Source organism: Squalius cephalus (genome assembly GCF_949319135.1).
Source record: "Squalius cephalus genome assembly, chromosome: 22".
NCBI classification, from domain to species: Eukaryota; Metazoa; Chordata; class Actinopteri; order Cypriniformes; family Leuciscidae; genus Squalius; species Squalius cephalus.
Window position 1 is genome coordinate 8,293,627 of NC_137143.1, and position 23,853 is coordinate 8,317,479.

General features: G+C 37.4%; 1 protein-coding gene across 1 annotated transcript in view; it reads right to left on the reverse strand.

Annotated features, from left to right (window-relative positions):
- The window catches only part of adgrl4 (adhesion G protein-coupled receptor L4), a 45,272-nt gene extending 30,943 nt beyond the window's left edge, over positions 1-14,329 (reverse strand). Inside the window, exons 1-2 of the mRNA XM_079857664.1 lie at positions 14,237-14,329; positions 13,347-13,493 (exon numbers count right to left, since the gene is read on the reverse strand). Of these exons, the coding sequence (XP_079713790.1) occupies positions 13,347-13,493; positions 14,237-14,282 (193 nt within the window). The 5' untranslated portion in view covers positions 14,283-14,329. The remainder of the gene's footprint in view (positions 1-13,346; positions 13,494-14,236) is intronic.
- Positions 14,330-23,853: the final 9,524 nt, after the last annotated feature.

Sequence of the window (23,853 nt, forward strand, 5' to 3'; positions counted from 1 at the left end):
GATAGTTTTATAAACTTTCGTCGGAGACAACTGGAATTCACTGATAATCCGCTGTTACTGGTGAATGGGGCCGAGCCGACTATCTCCCGCCTCGGCGTTCATCCTCCCGTCGCGCCGACAACTGGTGCCACCATCGGCAGTGCGTGTCCGCGAGTCAACTTTCCCGCGAGTGGGCGTGGTTTCAGTGCAGCCAGCGGACACGCCCCCAGCGTTTGAGAGCAGAGATTTTGATCGCTTATTTTATTTACTTGGCTGCTTTTTTTATCATTCAAATTTGGCTGGGTGGCTAATAACACATTATTCTGTGGTGTGACAAACTCATACTTAAGAACACATACTTAATTTTGACTTTACAGGGACTTTAAATGATAAATAAATATACATGTACGACATAAGTATGTTTTTATGCTCTATAAAACACAGCATGGTATAAATGTAGGCTAGTATGAGTGTTTACACTAACATGATGAATATTATAATGTTTAGACCCGTGTTTACTGTTAAATACTGTGTTTGTGGATATCTGTTAAAACGTAGATGTTTATAATGTGGTAACAATAATGTTTCATATTGAGGAGCAGCTCGATCGCTTCAGTTAATGGTCTCTTCACGCGCTGTGAGTTTGGGTCACTCGCATTTGAAAAGCAAAATGCGGCAAACATTAGGCTACATATTTTTACTTTTTTCATAAAGTCTGAAAACATTTGAAGTAACATATGATGATCCATATATTGTTCTCTAGCATAGTGTTCCTTTCTAATGATTTAAAGTTATAGGCCACCTGCATTTCTTCCCCCAAAAAATTAGTTTTCTGTAAAGTTATTACTCTGCATTCTTTGTGCAAGTTACCTCACAGTCCCACCAGATAGGGCCATTAGAGGAGGGTCTTTGTCTTCCTAGGTGTGAAACACATCAATATTCATGATCATTCACGCCCTTCTTGCTTACAGCTTTCTTACACAAATCATGACTTACAAATTTTTCAAAGCAGTATATTGTTTTATCTGAAGTCTTGTGAACAAGAGAGATATTGTATTGGCCATATATGAAAGTGGACACCAAAAATTATGTTACCAGAAGATGTTCATGCATTAAGCAAAATAAGCCTGTTACCCATGAGAGACATACTGGTTGTAGTCAGTCACTTTACCAGGTATGCTCAAGCCTATGCAACCAAGAACAAGGCTGAAAAAACAGCAGCAGAAAATATATTCAATGATTTTATTCCACGATTTGGATATCCAAATAAATTACATCACGACCAAGGAAGAGAGTTTGAGAATGAACTGTTCAAGACCTTAAGTAGACTATCTGGAGATGGACATTCAAGGACCACACCCTTCCACCCCCAAGGCAACCCAGCTGAGCGATTCAATAGGACTCTCTTATAAATGCTGAGAACACCCCAAGAGAAGGAAAAGGAGCACTGGAAAGCACATCTAGCACGTGCTGTCCATGCTTATACATGGCATGCACAAAACGAGGTAATTCTCACCCTTCTACTTAATGTTTGGACGATCATTTAATATAGTTAATAAATATCACACGAAGAGTGAAGTTTTTTCTCCAGATATCAGCATGATAGCAAATGTGGTATTGATTTTATACAAGTTTAATAAACAAGACGTTAATATTAAGTGGCTTAAATTTTAGACACCATATTGCCTGTTTTTGCTCTATTTCGCAAAGGGAAATAGTTCAAAACAAAGCCACAGCACTGCAATTGCGTCTCTGAGCAACACACGGTGGTGTTTCCTTACTGAATGAATCAGATTTTTAAACAAATCAGTTGAATCAATGATTCAATTCCTAGGACAAATGCTTCATTCCTGAATGAATCGGCCGTTTGAATGAATCGGTTGAATCTCAATGACTCACTCATTAACCGTGACTTGCTGCCACCTACTGGCGGTTTTCATTTATTTCACATTTAAAGAATCTTTTCATGTTTTAATTCATTTCAAATATCAATATTCAACGTTTTATGTTTAAAACATCAAAACATTATTTATGCATTTATAACTGGAGGTTATTCATTTGTCACCTCTGAGCTGCATTAAACAGTCTCTGTGTAAATGCATCTAAATGGCACTTCAAATGCAGCTTCTGTTTATAATATCAAGAAATATTTTTTTGTCAATATCACACACCCCTAGAACTGATGAAGAATACTTACCTGTAGATGAGGAGACATTCATACCAGAGAGCATCTATGAAGATGGAGGCATTTCTGTTGTCCAAAAAAAAAACACCCTTCAATACATCCCAGAAGACCTACAACAGATAGAAAACCGGCACAGAGACTCACCTCCTCACATTTAGGCCAGCCATCATTACAGACACACACAGCAGCCAACACTGTAGGGTTTTATGGGACACCAGCCATGCCAGTAAGCAGCTATTCTCAATACTACACCTCTGCAACATACATACCTTCATTCTACTTACCTGCTCCTTTAAAGTCCAACTGAAATCAAAATTGACCCTATTTACTTTGTTAGCGCATATTACTAGTGTTGTGGTGAAAAATTAATCCGTGCAAGTTAATACACAGAAAAAAATTTGTTTGCCGTCGTAATCTTTAATCAAAGTCTGAAAAGTTACTTCCGGTCTGGAATGGCTGATGATGTAGGTTTGACGGCTTGGGTTGGGAAACGCTTAACCACTCCCCTCAAACCGTTAGTCTACTATGAGTGAGAGATGGAGAGGAGGAGCGCTAGAGTAAAACCCTGCCCTCTGTTCAATATTCCTTTTCACTGGGAAATACGTCACAACACTGGAGAAAAGTCGTTTGCAACTTCCGGTTCACGCGGACTTTAATAACATACCAGAAACTGACACCACTGAATTATCTCATATATGCCTATTGAGAGACAAAAGGAACCAACAAGTTAATGTGGTTATTTAAATAATATTTGGAGGCATTTGTTTCTTTGTTGGGGAGAGTACATTTGGGTCACAAAAAGATTAAATTATATGTATATATATATATATATATATATATATATATATATATATATATTTTTTACCTACTTAACATGTGTCTATTTCTGTTTACATGTATATGCATATATGTATATACATGTTTTGTTTGGATTACTTTGGTGTGTTTGGGTGAGTTTGCACCAAACAGGTGTGCGTTTCCTGTACAACGACGTAACTCGCTGCTTCACTACTGTAGTACGATGCATTGTTGAAGAAATCAACTAGCTAGTCATGACTGTTTCCCGAAACCATATTGTCGCAAATTGGTCATTCAACCACGTTGGTTAATGATGTCACGCACCTGTTGGAGTAATAACTTATTTTAATGAATCTGTTTGAGATCTAATTAATACTAGATGTTTTGCTATAAATTACGGACATGGCATCTGAGAACTATTTATAATTTTTCTCAGTTATTTTGCTTTATTTCCAGATTCAATCATAGGCTCATTCTTACGTAGTAGAGCACGTTCAATACTCTTCAAAAACGACGCGCAAAAACGACGCGCTGAATCTCTTGACAAACTAAAAGAAGTAAATGCCATTTGTATGTATTCTAAATAAAAGATGCAGATTTTATTGAATGTCAGCTTTCTTAATTGGCTCAACATAAGGATTTATTAAGTCCACATGTCATGCAAACAAGAAACTTCTAACCACAGGTCAAGAGCTGTCGTTCCAACCACTCAAGTTTGCGAATGTTTGTTAGAACTATGTTTTCGGGAAACAGACTCCTTGAACTATGCTGATAATGGCGGAACTTGCGACCACAGTGACCACGATGCTTTTGGGAAACGCACCCCTGTTCAGCTGCATTTTCCGAATTCTGGGTGGCAGTAGAGAGTAGAGTTACCGTGATGACTGTGCCACATCCTCAGACAAAGAAAGAAGAATATTTTAAGGAGCCACTAACTCTTGTCTCTCTCTCTCATTTACTGCTAAAGGTTAGCTTTACCTTTTAACGTTTAATGTCCAAATAACTTGTTTCAATTGGTAATTTATTATAATTTAAGTCAATTGACTATTTATTTCAACGTTTTTATGAATCCTGTGATTCAGTGTCTTAAACAACCCCTTAAGTGTACAAGTTGTGTTTCAGATTTTAGGTTGTTATCTCAAAAAATGAGCTTTCAGTAAGATTTTGTTTGGGCGCAGTACCAAACTTTTTCACTAGGTGACAACCAGACTCCATTACTGCCCTATGTGACTTCCATATGTGGTTTGAGTGATCTGAACCATTATTTCCAAAATTTTCATACAATTTATGAAGTAGACATCCTATTCAGAAGTAGTATTGGAAGTTTGGCAGATTCTGATATGAATTCAACCTTTAAGAAACACATAAAAAGAGCACGTATGTGCGTTATAGCTCGCTGCCACATCACAAATGGTGAATCTATTATTTTTTTCTTTATATTTAAAACATTTTTAGACCTTTTTTTCTAAAAAATCTTTCATGATTTTTCATGTCAATTACTATTTCAAAATAAAGGTCTGAACACGCCTTAGGAGTATGAAAATATTCTTGTTGCAAATTGATAAATTACGGCTCCTCTGTAATTTATTTCTCTGTAATGTAATTTATTTCAAATCAGTCACCAAATATGAAAATTAGAGATTGTAAGCTTTCAAATGATATATAGTTTGTCAATATTAGTTTAGGTTTAGTATAGGATAGTTGTTTAAATATGTAATGCCTGTGGGCCTGGTGGGCCGGTGACACTTAAGGGGTGACATCAGCTGAATCTTTTAAGCAATCATTAACTATTGTCTCTGTACCATATGTGTGCTAATAATACTTGAGAAAATTATAAAACTTCATATAGCAGGTTAATCGATCAGAAGATTCTAATAAACGACTCTGGAAGAGAGTTGACAAATTGAGATCAAGAAAACCATATAGGATATAATACATATATTTTTAAACTACAACAAAACAAACAAACAAACAATCAAACATTAAATTTGAATGGCCATTCATAAACAAATACGCAGAAACACAATAAATTCATGTAAGTCACAATGTCAACATGATCAGGCAATCATCTAATAACTACGACCAATATCAGTTCATAGTTTAAGTCATCATCAGTCCATTAGTACAATATCCCCACCCACCCATAGTTCATTAAACCCACGCTGGGTATCGGCCTTTTCAGAATGTTTGTAAACAATAGGCGCCGAGTAACTTCCGGGTGGCAGAACGCGAGCGGCTTCCACTGACTAACTGAAGAGATCCAGCCGGCGACTGCAACAGTTACATAGTTAAAAACATTGTTGTTGATCAAAGTTGAAACGATGATGAAAACGTGTTGTGTTTGGGGTTGCGCTGCCAGATATACAGCAAAAGGTGTAGGGTTTTATCGATTTCCTGTGGGTGAGGAGGTTATAGCGACTGACCGTGAGACTCACGCAATTGTATGAGGCGCCTAGGGTTGCCAACCGTTCCGTATAATACGGAATCGTCCCGTATTTAAGACATCAAAGCAGTGTTCCATATTAAACCAATACGGAACGCAGTTTGTCCCGTATTGGCTACATGTAGATTTGAGAGGCTTTTAAAATGTGCAATTTGTAATTTCTGTGCAAGGTATATACAGTTACTGAATTAAATAATGAACACACAAGTAAATTAGATGTGTATGTGTGCTGAGCGCGCAGTCTGTGCACGGCATGCTCACGTGAGAGTGAGAGCTCTCTGTCATTGGTTGTTGCTACGTTACCTGAATCATCAAGGCTGGCTGCGAAGTGACAGTGGCGGGATGTTTAACTTCAAAGTGAGTAACGATGGCAACTCTTACTAGTCCACCTTGTAAAAGGAAAAACGTTTGCAGAAATATAAAACAGAATGGGAGACTGAGAACGCATGGCTTGGCGAAGTCCGGGGAAATATCTATCAAGCAAACTGTAAACTATGCAGGAGAGATTTTTCCATAAGCCATGGCGGTGTTTGCGACGTCAAACAACACGCGTCCACAGATACCCATAAACGGAACGATCGACAGCAAAGGGCCCAGGGAGCAATTTCAAGTTTCTTCATGTCACCTGCATCTTCACCAGAGGCTGATATGGTAAGCTACTGTTTTAAATGTCAAAAAGTATCCCAAATCTCTCAGATAATTATGTATAGACATCATACATCTCTTGTGCTCAACCAGGCTTAATTTATTTGATCCAAAATACAGCAAAAACCGTAATATTGTAAAATATTTTTACAATTTGAAAATTTTGAAAGTTTTTTATTTGAATAGATGTTTATTCTGTTTGAAGATCTTTTCACATAATCCTTCAGAAATCATTCTAATATTCTGATTTGCTGCACAAGACACATTCATTAGCCTATTATTATTATCATCAAATGTTGAAAACAGTTGTGTACAATTTATTTAAGGATTATTTGATTAATATTAAGTTCAAAAGAACAGCATTTATTTGAAATAGAAAGCTTTTTTAAAAGTAAAATAATAAATTGAATGAATGTATGCCATGTACATTAAGTACTTTCAATATTATTGGTAAGGTGATGGGCTTACACATACTGTTGCTGTATGACTGAAATCATGACAGTTGTTCACTTTTACGATATTAACTGTGATCTTGATCCTCATCTTTGCATTTTTTATGTTTAGGTTACTGCAGCTGAGTTGGCCCATGTTTACCACACTGTAAAGCACAATATGAGCTACGTCAGTGCTGACTGCGCTAACAAATTACTGCATTGGACAGTCAGTGATTCAAACATAGTGAAGATGTCCTGGTGACGTACAAAAGCTGAGACCATTGTCAAAAACATTCTTGCCCCTAAGTCAGTTTCTGGAGTGGTTAATATTTTGAAGGGCTCAAAACCTATCCCATTTTCCATACAAACAGATGCATCTAACAAGGGCAATCAAAAAAAAATTTCCTCTGTCTATTCAGTATTTCACTCCTGAGAGTGGAGTAACACAAAAAATGATTGATTTTGTGGAGAATCCTAATGAGTCTGCTGATGGTATTGTGGCATGTATAGAGAACAGTCTTGAACAACTGTCCCTTACTCTGGATCAAGTGTCTGCATTTAGTGCAGACAATACAAATGTGAATTATGGTGTTCACAACTCAGTTTACACAAAGTTGAAGAAGAAAAACAGCTACCTCCTAACAGGCAACTGTCATGCCCACATTGTCCACAATACAGTAAAACATGCACTGGATGAGTTTTCAGTGGATGTAGAGAACATTGTTCTCAAAATCTATGCATTCTTCTCAAGCTCTGCAAAAAGAAGAGAAAAACTTAAAGAATTTTGTGAGTTTTGTGATGTTGAGTTCCGTGAGTTTTTGCGTCATGTTGTGACCAGATGGCTATCCCTGAACCCTGCGATCACTCGCCTAATGCAAAACTGGACTGCTCTTAAGTCGTACTTAATTAGCCTTGGAGATGACTGTCCAAGACACCTGAGGATTTTGCTGAACCTCAACATGGATGCAGAAGAGCTGCAAGAGGAAGGAGATGTTGTTGAGGTTTATCTTCTCTTTTGCAATAATATTCTCTCACTCTTTGAAGAGGTGGTGAAGAATCTTGAAAAAGATGCCACAACATCTGTTGATTTGTATGCCATCATGAAGTCTTTCATGGAGAAGTTGATTCAGAGAAGAGATGATGAGTTCTATGGATATTTGACAAAACTGAAGCTCCAGTGTCTTCCCCCATCTGATGCAAACACTGCCAAAAAGGAGTTCAAAGCCTTCCTCAGCACTGCCATCAGGTATATCAAAAAGTGGTTTGACTTCACTGAGGACAACTGGCTTTTTCACCTGCAGCCTTTGTCTCTCCAGTCTGAGAAAATTGACTTTGGTGATATGGAGAAGGTTGCAGTGAAACTAAACCTTGTTCAGAAGCTGCAAATCAACATGGATGCACTTTACGATGAATGTGTCACTGCCAACTCCATTTTGGTGAAGCTGAGAGAACAAGACCAGTGGCAGCATTCAGACACAGCTAAAAAGTGGATGACAGTGCTTCAAGCAGCAGATCTTACAAACATACTGGCTTTAGTCTCATTTGTCCTTAGCATTCCATCATCCACAGGCTACGTGGAGAGGATATTCTCCATAATGAAAAACAAGTGGTGTGACTCAAGAAACAGATGCTCTGTTGAACTCATGAAATGCGAGCTGCTTATCACCATGAACTTCAACAAACCATGTTATGAATTTTACAAAACTGTACTTCATGACAAACAAATCCTTTCTGCTGTGAGAAGTGAGAAAAAGTACTCATGGAAAAAAAATGAGTAGGTTTTGAGAACAAAAAAAGAAGAAAAATACCAAAATCATACCTTTTTTGCACTTTAATCAGTTGAATTCTTGCACATTTGTTTGTACCGTTCATAACAATATAAACCATGAAATTATGGTTTTATACATTTACTGTAACTTTTCTACATACATTTCTAAATTTAATCAGTTGCTGCAGTGTTTATAAAAAAGTTGAGCTTATCAAAGCCAATTACATGCACATTAACTTTAAAAAAATCTATTGTCATGTTAAAAATGACAATTAAAAATAAACATGCACTTAAAGGAACAATCTGCTCCTCAATTTTTTTGTGTACTAGTGGTATTGCTCAGGCATTTTAATATTACATTTTAAGTCTGATTAGATTTAAATTGTACATAAATTGCTTAAGCTAATATTTTAACTCAATTAAAAAAAATACTTTTTATACACAGTTAAGTAGCCTATGTGTATAAAAAGTCTCTTTTTTTAATGGTTAAAATATGAGCTTAAGAAATTTATCTGCAATTTAAATACTGAAATTTAAATTCTGATACTGAAATTACACAAACTATGTGATAAATTACTCATATTTTGAGTGTCCCTTATAATGTCCCTTATTTTCCTACAAAGAACCAAGATCGTCCCTTATTTTCCTTTGCTGAAGTTGGCAACCCTAGGCGCCACGTAGGATTTAAATCAAACTTCGCTTATCAATACATTCATAACACACGTGCATATACATCTATAAATTACCCGCATATACATGTAGGCTATACTATTGGATGTTCAAAACATATGAAATACACGTGCACACTAATATGAAATTCATACCAATGTTAGTAATGAATGCATATACACTTGTGAATATTGCATATAAACTTGACGCACGCATACACCTATAAATACTCGCATACATATAGCCTACACAACTAAAGCATGCATCCACGTTTTATTTTGTATGCACGAGTGTTTTATGTATGTGTATGCGTGCTGCGAGTGTATATGTATGTGCGAGACGAGTGTTTATAGGTGTATATGCATGGAAGTTTATAAGTATTTATAGGTGTATGCGTGCGTCAAGTTTATATGTAGCCTATATGCAAGTTATTCACAAGCATTCATTACTAACATAATATGTATTGGTATGGATTTCATATTAGTGTGCACGAGTATTTCATATATGTATTTTGAACATCCAATAAATGTATATGCGAGTAATTTATAATTGTATTGTGTTATGTATGTATTGATAAGCGAAGTTTGATTTAAATCCTACGTGGCGCCTCATACAATTGTCACTTTTCACACGCTCTCACTACACATCCATTTTCTCACGCAACTTACCTAAATGTATATTCCTCATACATAATAAATTATCGACCAATCAGTGTTTTTCAACCGCGCAAAGGTCGATATAACAGCTGGAGAACAATTGTCACATAACATTTACCTCAGGAAAGCCATTTAATGACCATGATGCATGTTATTTTGGCTAGAAAAAAGAGCTATAGAGAGTATTTTGCTAATTATGTGTAGGCCTACTATATTACATATTTATTATATTTTTTACTTATACCATTAGTAGTAAGTAACAGATCCGCACACCGAATAAGCTCCCATTCAAAAAAATTTTTATTAGTGACGTTTCGGGCCTCACATGGCCCTTCCTCAGACTAACAGGAAGTGTACAAACAGTTACCCTTTTTAAAGTCTGTATCACGTGACCCCACCATCACACAAATTGGATACATCCATTAACATACATTGATATTTACATATTTATACATCATATTTACATATTTACAATATTGATTCCCACTGTTAAATTGTCTAACATATAATTTTTAACCATCCCTCATATCTCAGTGTAAAAAACATATCAGATGGTACATCACACTTATTACATTATTTGTACAGACAGAACTAAGCAATTCAAAGAGATTATATGTATTACCATTCATAAAGACTATCCGTACGTCAAGACAAACAACATAGAGAATCAAGAAACATTATTGAAAAATCCATATTAAGGTAAAAGTCAGATGGGGATTCGGACAGTTTTCAAACTTGATCAGACAAGTAAAAAAGCATCTGTTATAAACTCAGCATTTCATTATTTATATACAGAGGACCAAGTTATTCAAAGAGACTATACCTATAAATCAAGAGACTGTGGAGAAAACAGCAAAGTAGAGAATCAAAAAACCATATTGTTATTTAAATCATCCATTAATTTAGAAAAGGTCTAATATCAAAATCCTCATTAAGGCCTCTGGGAGCTAAAGTGTTTAATGTGTAAATCCAGAAAAGTTCCCTTTTTAAAAGCAAATTATCCACATTACCACCCCTTCGATGACATTTGATATTCTCAATTCCCACATATTTTAAACTAGATACATTGTGTTTGGCATTCATGAAGTGTACAGCCACAGGGCTAGATGTTACACCATTTCTAATCGCACTACGATGTTCTGAGATTCTAGTTTTTAATGCTCTAGTGGTCTTGCCTATGTATGATAGTCCACAAGGGCATGTCAACATATAAATTACATTCATAGTAGAGCATGTGATTATCTCTTTTATCTTGTATTTAATGCCATTATGCGGATGGTTAAATGTATTAGTTTTGTAAGTAAAGTGGCATTGTTGGCATCTTCCACAAGGGTAGTTACCTGTAGGTAGATCGTTTAAGAAATGAGGTGTAATCAAAGAAGGTACATCAGCTCGTACTAATCTATTGCGTAGATTAGCTGTTTTTTTAAATACCACTCGAGGAGGATATTGAAAACAGGATTGTAATGCTGGATCTGTATTAAGAATGTGCCAATGTTGTTTTATGGTACCCTCTATAGCTTTAGCTACCGGTGAGTACTGAATGGCACAAACTATTCTATTCTCATCCCTCCTGATCTTTTTCTTTTTTAAACATTCTGATTGTGATACATTTTTAAAACGTGTTGATGCCTCATCTATCCAGGATTATATAAATAATATCCTCTGTATATAAATAATGAAATGCTGAGTTTATAACAGATGCTTTTTTACTTGTCTGATCAAGTTTGAAAACTGTCCGAATCCCCATCTGACTTTTACCTTAATATGGATTTTTCAATAATGTTTCTTGATTCTCTATGTTGTTTGTCTTGACGTACGGATAGTCTTTATGAATGGTAATACATATAATCTCTTTGAATTGCTTAGTTCTGTCTGTACAAATAATGTAATAAGTGTGATGTACCATCTGATATGTTTTTTACACTGAGATATGAGGGATGGTTAAAAAATGTATATGTTAGACAATTTAACAGTGGGAATCAATATTGTAAATATGTAAATATGATGTATAAATATGTAAATATCAATGTATGTTAATGGATGTATCCAATTTGTGTGATGGTGGGGTCACGTGATACAGACTTTAAAAAGGGTAACTGTTTGTACACTTCCTGTTAGTCTGAGGAAGGGCCATGTGAGGCCCGAAACGTCACTAATAAAAAATTTTTTGAATGGGAGCTTATTCGGTGTGCGGATCTGTTACTTACTACTACATGGATTATACTTGTGATCCAGCACCCGTAATGAAAATAAGATGTGCGTGATTTACTCCTGTGGATATTACTTATACCATTAAACACAGTTGTTATTATGATAAAAAAAATGCATTATATTTAATTATTTTTTTAATTTTTATTACATTTTTACTGTCGACGGTGGGTCTCCCTTCCAAGCAATTTACTAGCGTTGTCATAGGAACGCTTCGGCTTTTGCCACCCGGAAGAACGTCTATTACTGTTGTGACGTCATGGTGAATTGTCGTATTGATATCAGGGTCCAGAGGGTTTACAGTGAAATAGTCTGTGAAAGGGATGAGGTGTGCTGCAGTGGGCAATGAGTAGGAGCAGTGTGGGGGAATAAGTTCATGGGCTGCAAAGAGCCCCCTACCGGCCTAGCAGGAGTAGCTCAGTCTTCAGACTGTGTAAAAGCAGTCTCTATATGGGCTCACAGGCTTGAGGCCTGCTCCTTTGTTAGCTCGCCATCAAAATCACCTTACCAATTCCATAGATCACACTCCTCACATACACTCGTTTGCTACAGCTTAGGTCACGGTAGACGGCTCCTGCAGCTCTACCCACATCGGCGTCCCACTGCGTCTCCATGCTCCCTACCTCGGCGTACTTTACTTCCTGTAAACCGCGGCAGGTCACGTGACCTCACGCCGTCACGTGATTGGATGCAGAGACTCTCGCGAAAGTATGACAAAACATCGCGAGATTTGACCGGGAGAACCAATATGCAGATAGGAGAAAATTAATTATTAAATTAAATTAATAACCAAGAAATCCTGTATGACCTGGGTTACATCTCTCTCTCTCAATTACTGCAAAGATTTTAAAATGCTTACAGTCCCCCCGAGGACCCCGGGACCTGTAACAGGTACAATGTACCGTAAATATTAAACACTATAAACACTTTTGGGTTACACTATTTGGTAACTCTTTATTTTACAGTGTCCTTGTTACAAATATTTCATGTAGTTACCATAGTAATAGTAATAGTAAATTGTGCATAATTGCAATCTCTATAGTAAGTAGTTCTATAGTTCTATAGTAGGAGTTCTCCTCTGGCCATCGGACGAACAGTGTATGATTATGATTCAGTCAGCATTAAAGGTCAGAAGTCAGATTGGATTGGAACAATCAGAATATTATCCAAGAGAATGTGCAAAAAGAATGGAATGAAAAGTGCAAGAGAATGGTCAACACTGTAATTATAAATGTTATTACAGAAATTAAGCTGTAATTAATTTGTAATTAAATTAAAATTAATTAATTAAAAAAGGTATTTTTTTTTTTTAGTACAATGTACAATGTAAACATGGACGTACACAATAAGTGCATTGTATAAAAAATCTTAATTTAAATGTTAGTACATACTCGTAAAAGGCACCTATGAAGCGGGACCCACATATTGTAACAAGATTTATAAACTACTCATACAGTACAGTCGGACTACAGTCTTTTCTGTTTGAACTTGTTGCTTTGTTGTTCTTACACTAATAAGTTTACCAGTTTGTTTTAATGTAATAAAATAAATTGCAAACCCTGGCAATTGTTGATTCCATCACCAGTGAACCCATGTTTGCAGCGGCATTCATTTTTGGAATCAATAGACTTGCAGGTGGCATTCTTGTGACAGGGCGGGCAAATGTCAGCAAATCTGCATGGATCCAGCACACTTGTAAACCAAGCTATAAAAAAAAAAAAAAAAAAAAATATATATATATATATATATATCTCAATATAAATATATAATAGAAATACAATTATTTTCAAAGATGGATGCACATGAATTACAGACCTTCATGAGTATGTTTGAGACATGTTATTTGTCACATGGTTAATACAATTTAGCATAAAACGTCCTGTTACACAAATGCTTGCTTTCCCTACCTGTGGTTTTGTACCTTGGTTTCAAACACCAAGTCTGATACTTTCTTAAATTAGAAGATTAGAAAATTCTTAAATTAGAAAAAAAAAAAAAAAATTCAAGAAATATGTCATCTAGATCAAAAATATGTGTGTGTTCATAATTGTTTTATTGTTTAAATTTAGCTGAAAAGCAAATAAATAACCTTTAATACATTTAATACATAAATATGTATCGTTTGTACTTTATTTAATTTTATTAAAACTTGTCAATAAACAGCAGGTCCCCATTTTGACAAATTACGCAACATGCCGTCATGCTCCACTACAGGCGATAACATATGATTAATATACTGTATATTTTTCCTGGCCAGTCATAGAAAGCTAACAGTCAATACTGTATGTACATGTATAGTATGTAGCAACAGAAACTTACTGTCATAAATAAATATATCTTGAAAAATAGTATTAACTTGAGTAAAAAGTGTAAGAATTACTGACGAATATTATATATATATATCATTATTAGAAGAATAGATCATAGGATGTGATCAAAGTGACTTACCAGCGAAAAGCAAGAGTTTCATTGGAGAACTGTGGAAAAACTTCATTTCAGAGGTGAGGCTGGAATGTCTTTAAGCAGTGAATATCTGTGTGACGCACAATACTTCCTTATGTCAGCTTCCTGTTTCTCTAATCCTGACCCTTCCTGTCCGGCTCACATGCAACTCACAAAAATATAGAGGGACAAGACAGCTTATCCTCACGCACACAACACTATTGTACACAATTATACAAACAATTTACTGATGATTCAAGCATATCTGAAGTCTAAATGTTTTGAACCAGTAGAGAAAATGCTTTGGCATAATCTCCAATGAGTTTGTGCAAAAACTGAAGATTCATATGTCACCCAGTATGATTTGAGAATGTTCTAATCTGTGTACTTCAATGAAAGCAAGTATACAAAGTGGTCAGTGTCACACATTTGCTTATGTGATTGTCATTGAAGTGTAATTGCTTGTTATTTGGTTACAAAATAGCTCACACTTCTTGCAGCCGAAAAACTTTACACTTTACAGAAATTTCTATCAACAGAGTCTAGATATCAGAGTTGGGTGGAGGTATATTTTTAACCACAGACCTCTTTGTTGTAGACGTCTGCAAGAAATGTGTGTTTGAAGATAAGAAACAAAACCACTGAGGACTGGCTGAACCACAACACCCACTAGATTACTTCACTAGCCAGCTGAAGCTGAAGACAAACTTTGACCTTTGTTTCAGGATTGCTTAATACTGTCCCTTTATTTCTTGGACACTAGATGTCAGCGGTCTCAAAAAGTATTTTTGACATTTAAACAGTCTGAATATTATTGCATTAGATCACAAAATGTCAAACCAAGCGGCATCTGCAAACAAATGACTTTAAAGATTTTCTCTTACTGCATCACGTTAGAGCAATTGCTCTGTTTTTTTTTTTTTTTACCAACTGGCCTGTTTCCTAAACCCCCCCACCCCACAAAAAAAACAAAAAAAAAACAACAACAACATTGTTTCATCATTAAAACCTAACAAGCTTTTATAGTGAAATGTGTAACTTAAAAAGATGTGTTTATGATAGAGACCACACAATTACAGATTTTTAAGTTCTGACAGCTGAGTTCTTTGAAGTACCTGCCACTTATTAAAATAGATAGATAGAATAAATAAAGATGACTGCAACATGAACACAGATCCATTACAGTGTTCTCAGTCTGATTGTAACTTTTATCCTAGTGTGACCCTTGACAGCATAACAGAGGGTGCGGCTTTTCCTTCTGCCTTCAAACAATAAGACGGGACCTTCTGCCCCCACACTTCCGCTCTGTACTGGGATGGTGTTTACTGTAAGCACTGAATAAGTTGTCACGCAAATTATCTTGACTGCCCTCTTGTGGCTAATAATGAATAAGCCAACACACTTTGTTAAAACTGGTTAAAACCTGCAGTTCAAGAATTTGCTCTTTCTTATTGTAAAAAAAAAACCATGACACAACCTATAGGCATACTCACAAAAGATAGACATTAATAAAAAAATAAAAAAATAAATAAAAAACTTTTACAAATAAATGCTGTTCTTTCTATTCATCCAAAAATCCTGAACAAATATGTAATGGTTTCCTCAAAAATATTAAGCAGCACAACTTTGTCAACTACATTGATAATAATACTCTATATTTCTTGAGACCAAAATCAGTATTTCAGAATGATTTCTGAATGATTGTGTGACACTAAAGGCTGCAGCAATGGCTGCTGAAAAATTAATCATCACAGGAATAAATTACATAAAAAAATAAAAAATAATAATAATAATATATATATATATATATATATATATATATATATATATATATATATATATATATATATAAGTAGTTTTATTAAAACTATTATTATTATTGTTATTATTATTAAATTGTAATAATTTTTCACAATATTACAGTTTTACTGTATTTTTATCAAATCAATGTAGCCTTGGTATTAATATTGTACTGTATGTATGGACACCCTGAGTTAAGTCAAATGTCCAAACTTTTTTCAAAACAAAAACAAGTTTTCCCCTTTAAACTAAAATTATCACCATATATATAAACATATTTTTGCAACTGAGTTACAAGTGAACAATTAGGCCACACTGGCATACAATCAGGCAAGAATTGAAGGTAGAAACGTGTTGTCAAGACACTTTTTGAGGGTGGAGCAAGTTGTGACATTTTTATTCAGGCAGGCTGTCACAGCTGACAAAACAATTATTTGTCATTTTTGCATGTTGCCTTTAGTGTTTTCCCTTATCCCAAAACTGGACTTCAAATATTAAACTAGGAAAATACATCACAAAATATGTTTGTTACATGATTATAATATAAAAAAAAGAAGAAGAAGAAAAAAAAAAGAGTAAAATAAACAAACCATTTCAATGTTTTGTCCTTTATGGCAGTGTCGTTTGGTAAGTCAGTATTCATGGCTGTCTTTGTTCATGTCCTCTATCTTGCCTTCACAAATAAAGCTGCACCCTAGATCTTTTTAACTTTGGCACTTGAGCCTACATTATACAATCACGGTGAAACAGTCTGCTGGCGCTGTAGTGAAGTCTGGACCATCTTTGAAGATAAAATAGATGGTTGTGAAACTCTAAACAAATTAAAATGTATATTGCGATTTTCTCTGGGACTGAAGTTTCAAGATGAGTAAGCACTCAAAGACCAGTCCTTATAAAGCACTGCCCCTCCTGCCTCAAAAGCTCATAAATATATTTGTCTTGCCGGTCTTTGCCTGAGATTCACCACAGTTGACTGAACTAATCCATATTCCCTACAGTTTAAGGGCAGTATTTCCATTTTGAGAACCACTTTTCTTGCGAATTTGCACATGCCTCATGGGCAGCAAGTATGGACAAATGCATCATTTGCTCTCCTGTGACGTGTAGCTCATTTTAAACCTGAAAGCAAGAAGCGAGGAAGACACTTTTTGAGCCCACAAGAGGATGTGTTCCACTTGCCAATGTGCACATATGAGACAGACAGTAAATTCTGATGAAAAGATAGGTGAATTGTTGGAGAGCAAAGGAATTGTTTTTGGTGAATTTTAAAGCTCTGTTCTGTATTTGGGGTTGAGAGTTCCTTCGAGTAAAACAGGGACTAATTATTTGACTTTGCTTTGAGTTATCAGTTACTGATATAAATTCCAAATAATATTAATGCATTTTTTTAATATATTATACAAATCAATGGCGTTAGTTCTGGCAGGTCACGTCAGTCAAGCTTGTATCTGCTGACTCTCAGATGATCCTCGTCTACCTACAGGAATACGACGTCTATCACAGCATCCCTATATATAAGGACCATTTGGTACTATCAGCACCTTTCTTTTGCGTTGCTCAGGACCTACTTAAATGACAAATTCGGCTGGCAAAACCACATCATATACAACTAGAAATTTGTGCAATCTGTAATTTAGCGAGAGGAATTCGTTGCCCACACAGATTTCACCTCAATTTCAAGTATGTGAACTTGAACACATAAATGTGCTGCATTGATCATAAGCTGCTTGATTTAGAACTGACCCAAGTTAGCATTGTTTCTAGCAATGCTGCATTATTGACATTGACACTCTATTCGTCTCCCAGTTCACCAGCCACTTACTTTTATGTATTTCGGGAGAAGTGGATGAATTCACGTGTTATAAATCCAACAGATCCGATTCTCTGAACTGCGTCTGCGGCACAAACTAAGATGGCGGCGCCCATCGCGCATACAGCTCAACTAACACGATCATTATAAAGGTGTTTAAACAACAAAACACTTCCACTTGCATATATTTGACAATCGAAATATCAGATATTTCATGCCATATCTAACAAATGTGTGAATATTTTGAATAAAAAAGGAAAAATTACATAAAAGCAGATCATCATTCATTCAGCTCTGTTGTTGCTGCGGTGTGTCACGTGACAAGCAATGACGCGTCACCATGGAAACCATAAAGTGACACATTCTAAATAATGGTATAATAATAACTTTTATGCTTACATAACATTAGTTTCTGAAACTTCAACATGGAGCTGAACTGGGCTTTATGTATTATTTGCCAGAAAGACACCTGAACCCCTGAGATGTACCTTGCAGACACCTGGGACAAGTGGTGATAAATCTCATGCCTATAGATCATTTCTTGCTAATGTCGAGCAATTCAGGGCGATTGACAATCTTCCAACTAAACTCTATTTTGGGAATGATGAAACTGCTACCAATTTTGCTTCACATTCTGCTTCTTGGCACAAATCTTGCCACCTAAAGTTTATCAATTCAAAGCTTATGAAAGCGACAAAGAAGAATGTGCGGAATGCTGTTGAATCTGGAGGGGGAAAGCCAATGAAACGCCAACGACTGGATGTTCGAAAGTGCTTCTTCTGTGAGGGTGGCATAGATCAAGGTGCTCTCCATGAAGTATCAACATTTGATACTAACAGGAATATCCGAACCATGATCACTGAAATTAAGGACACAAGGCTTATGACAAGGATAATTGGAGGAGATTTAATTGCAATTGAGGAAAAATACCATTTACCATGCCTTGTAAAGCTGAGAAATTGCTACCGTGGACTCGCTAGTAAGAGCAACAAATGTCCAGAAAACATAGATGAAAAAATGAATGAGTCTTGTGCTTTCATTGAACTTCAGGACTACGTTGAAAAATGTGTTGATTCTGGAGTCCTTCTCTTTATGCTATCTGAGCTCCACTCTTTGTATGTAAATCGACTTCAGGAACTGGGTGTCAGGAAGCAAGTCAACAAAACCAGATTGAAAAATAATTTGCTTCAATGCTTTCCAGATGCACAAGAACAATTTGATGGAAGGAATACAGTTCTTGTTTTCAAGGAGGGAATGAGAAATATGCTAAGGGAAGCTCTGAGGAAGAGAGATTTTGATGAAGACGCTCTCATCCTGGCAAAAGCTGCGAAGATTATTAGAAATTACATATTCAAATTCACTGGCTCCTTCCCACAAAGATGTCAAGAAACCTCACTTCCTTCAAGCCTAAAGTCTCTTATCTCGATGATAATGAATGGCTCCAACTTGAAAGATCAAGAGAAATGTGAGTCTCAGGCTTGCCTCACAATTGGACAAGGCATTTTTATAACACAAAGAAAAGGGCAACACCCACTGCTAGGATGACCAGACACAGCCTTGAACGTGAACCACCACTCCCTATTTACATAGGCCTTGTACATGTACAAACCAGAAGCAAGCAACTGGTCCAGCAATTAAACCAAATGGGTATTAGCATTTCATATGACAGAGTTATTCAAATTGAAGACTGGCTTGCTAAAGCCACATGTGAACGCTTTGAAGTTGATGGTGTTGTGGTTCCAGCTTGTCTCCGGAAAGGGCTCTTCACAGTTGGTGCCCTTGATAACCTTGACTATGACCCAAGTTCAACCACTTCTGTAGGCTCCTTTCATGGTACTGGAATCAGCATGTTTCAGTTTCCAACTAAGGATGACTGTGGTGTACAGAGACCACCCATTATGATACCACCTTTTGAAAATAAAAATAAAGCTCTTCCTGACACTTTTGCCACTGTCCCCGCTGTAGCTCTGAAAAATACTTCTGTTTCAGTGCCAGAGTGTAATGTAGTTACAGCTATGGGTTTATTGGATAATGCTAGAGAAGAGGAAAACAAGTGGGTCAATCATGCACTGCCACTTCTAGAGAAGAGAGAACTAGACAGTGATGATGCAGTTGCATGGTCTGCATATCATGCTTCTATGCAACCATTGGTGGAAGACCCCCCAGCAAAATGTGCACTCCTTCCTCTGTTTTATGATAAATCTGCCACTCCAGCCATGATTAAACATGGCATGAATGTTCTTAGACAAGCTATTGAATTTCTTAATCCTGGACAAATCCCAGTTACTACATTTGACCAGCCTCTTTTCGCTCTGGCAAAGTTAGTGCAATGGAAATGGCCAGACACACATGGTGAAAGAGTTCATGTAGTTATGCTAGGTGGATTACACACAGAAATGGCCCTCTGGAATACACTTGGCGACCTCTTAGAGTGCTCTGGTTGGACGACAGCACTCACTGAAGCAGAAGTAGCATCTTCTGGAAAGGCTGATTCATTTCTGAAAGCAGCACACCTAACTCGCACCAGGCATGCCCACCAAGTCACTCTACTGTCACCTCACAATCTACAGCAGGAAGCTTTTAGGCTTATTGCTGGCCCCAAAGATGAAGATACCTTTATCACTTGGAGAAATTACATGCTGAAGAAGAGTCCAACTTTCATGTATTGGGATCTAATACTAAGATATGAAACCCTCATTCTTATTTTTGTCAGACCTCACAGAGAGAAGAACTTCCTTCTATATGTAGAAGTTTTAGAAGAACTCATCCCTCTATTTTTTGCCTTGGACCATACAAACTATGCAAGATGGGTGTCAGTCCACATCAGGGACATGAAGTCTTTGCCCAGTACCATCAAGGATGAGTTTGAAAAGCATTCACACTGGGTTCTCTCAAAGACATACAACAAGTTCTCTGCAATACCTTTCGACCAAGCTCGTGAACAAGAGAATAAGATTGTGAAAGGTTGCGGTGGTGCAGTTGGTTTCAGACGATGGATGATCTCTGGACCAGAGTTGGGAAGATTGCTGAAAGAATTTGAAGAGGACTTTCTTCCTGAAAATGACATAGATAATCCTAAGAACTTCCAGCATCATGAACAGTGTCTTTCCACACAGAAGACATTTCAAAGACATGTAGCCAACCTGTCTGAAACTATTAAAAGAATGGGCAACCCTTTCTTGGATGATTTTAAAGATCTAGTCACTCTTGACAGCCGTAACTGTGCAGATGAATCTGTGGCTAAAACAGTGTTCATCTTAGAAGACACAGGCAAGAAACAATATCAACAGTTTGTCACAAAGGTGCTTACTGATCGCAGCCAATCCATCCATGATCCAATCAAGAGGAATTTGTTGCAACTCTTCAAGCAAACTCGACGCAATACATTATCTACACATGGGAAGAAGATTAAAATGCTCCAGAACAACGTGACACTATTCAGTCAGCTGTATATTGCAATGCAAAGTCGTGAGAGTGATTTGGATGAATTCTTTGCACATGAAGTACAGTCCTTCCCTCCTTCCCTCTCTGACTTTGGAAAGCTTCACCTGCCAGGCACAAAGTCTGACTGACTTCAATGCCTTGAGCTCCCTGGGCAATCACAGCCACCCTCATGCTTTGACTGCAAAATCTTGGATGGAGTGGTCATTGTCCACAGTCTGTCTACTAATACAGTGAACACATTTAATGAATATGCAAGTAATGTTTTCATCCCTTACCTGCAGAGGCAGCTACAGGATACACAAAGGTTGGATATTGTATGGGATGCATACATCTCGGACAGTCTGAAGGAGTCCACATGTCAAAAGAGGGGTCAAGGTGTACGCAGGAAAGTGTCTGGCCAAACAAAGCTGCCAGGCAATTGGATGGATTTCCTACGTGATCCAATGAATAAGAAAGAGCTTTTTGCCTTTCTGACATCTAAGACTGAAGAGTTCAACTGGCCCCCAGAGAAATCTCTGTATATCACATCAGGGCAAGCTGTATCTTCCTTTGGTTCCAGCAGTACCATGAGCAGTTGCAATCATGAAGAGGCAGACACCCGGATTGTGGTTCATATACAGCATGCCCTGGAGCAAGGAGCAAACACTGTCCATGTGCGTACTGTGGACACTGATGTCATTGTGATTCTTGCAGGTTTATTCCATGATTTACTTGTGATTCAACCTTTGACTGACATCTGGGTGGCTTTTGGCATGGGCAAAAAGTACAGATTTTACCATGTCAATAGCATATGTAAAAGTCTGGGTAAGGACAAGTCTCAAGCACTGTTGATGTTCCATGCCTATTCAGGGTGTGATACAACATCTGCTTTCACTGGGAACGGTAAGAAGTCAGTTTGGCGGGCCTGGCAAGCCTATGATGAAGCCACTGAAGTATTTGCTTCCCTTGCCAGAAATCCATTCCAAAAATTAGATGCTGCTTCATGGCAGTTCCAAAAGCTGGAGAGACTGACTGTCATCTTGTATGACAAGTCCAGTCCTTCAAGCTCCATTGTCCAGAAGAGGAAATAACTCTTCTGCCATGGAAGTAGGACAATGGAGAAACTGCCACCCACCCAAGATACTCTACTGCAGCACATCAGACGGGCAGTTTATCAGACTGGAATCTGGGCGACCAGCACACTCTCACAGCAAGGTATTCCTTCTCCAAGGGACTATGGATGGACCAAGGAATCAGGGTCTTGGGAACCAATTTGGATGACACTTCCAGAAGTCCCCACAGCCTGCAGAGAACTTATCAAATGTTGCTGTAAGGGGGATTGTTCCACCTGCAAATGTGGCAAAGCAAGTCTAGACTGCTCACATCTTTGCAAATGCAACTGTAACAACTCATAATGATCAATTACAGGGCCAATAAAGACCATATTGCTAATACTTTAACATGTATTGAAGCTTTTGTTATGTAAAAATACATAACAAAAATACATTATGTTCATAAACATAAACAAACATATAAAATGTTTACTTTGGGATTCATTTGAATACTTTATCTTGTGCAGGAATTTGAACATCGCTGTGTTTTTAAGCATATTTCATTGATAATGATATACTTCTAATATGACATGTTACAACATTTTTTTCCGTGGGCTCCTAGGCCAAAATTACACTATAGACCCTAAGGAAACACCATGCAAAATTTGGTGCTTTTATCATCTCGGTAACGGTATTTTCACTACGCCACCGGACTAATAAGCCAATAGTGTATTAGTAAATTAAGGTTTTTCTGGTTATATTGGAAAACGTACTCGGTTACCTAACGTAACCTCGGTTCTCTCTAGAAGAGGGAACGAGTATTGCTTAAGTTGCTTACGCTACGGGTAAAGTTGTCTTTTCTCGAGATCTGAAGCTAAAAATTATCCTTAATTTTGTGTTTATTGTCAACGCAGTGCGGCAGCCAGCAGACCATTGCAGGCTGTATAAGCGTGCTCATTGGCTGACCTGCGGCAAGTACAGCAGCCTATCTGTGAGCCCTGCGTGGCGTCACAGCCCGCCAGAATGGGTGTGGCTAGCGTGTATAAAAGAGGGGCTCACAGACTGGAAATCTGGTTTTCATAGACTGAAGCGAATAAGCTCATGGCGCGACACGGCAGGTTACGCAATACTCGTTCCCTCTTCTAAAGAGAACCGAGGATACGTTAGGTAACCGAGTACGTTCTCTTACGAGAGGTTCTCTCGTATTGCGCAAGTTGCTTACGCTACGGGAACCTTTTGTCAACGCCGTGCACGCCAAGCATCAATTGCATGAGTCCCAGGGGAGCACGGGGAACAGAAGATGCGGAAACAGGCGGCCAGCAACGCGGGCCAGCACATGTAATAAGCACTTCATAGGAATACAGAGCGGCTCTGCCGGTCTATGTATAATGTGTGGGGAAGGCGGCCAGCAGCGCGGGCCAGCACAATACATAAGCACATCATAGGGAGAATAAAGAGCGGCTCCGCTTGGTCTATGTATAGAAAGTATCAACCCCTAGCGCGGCTGTGTGCAGAATAGGTGGCCAGCAACGCGGGCC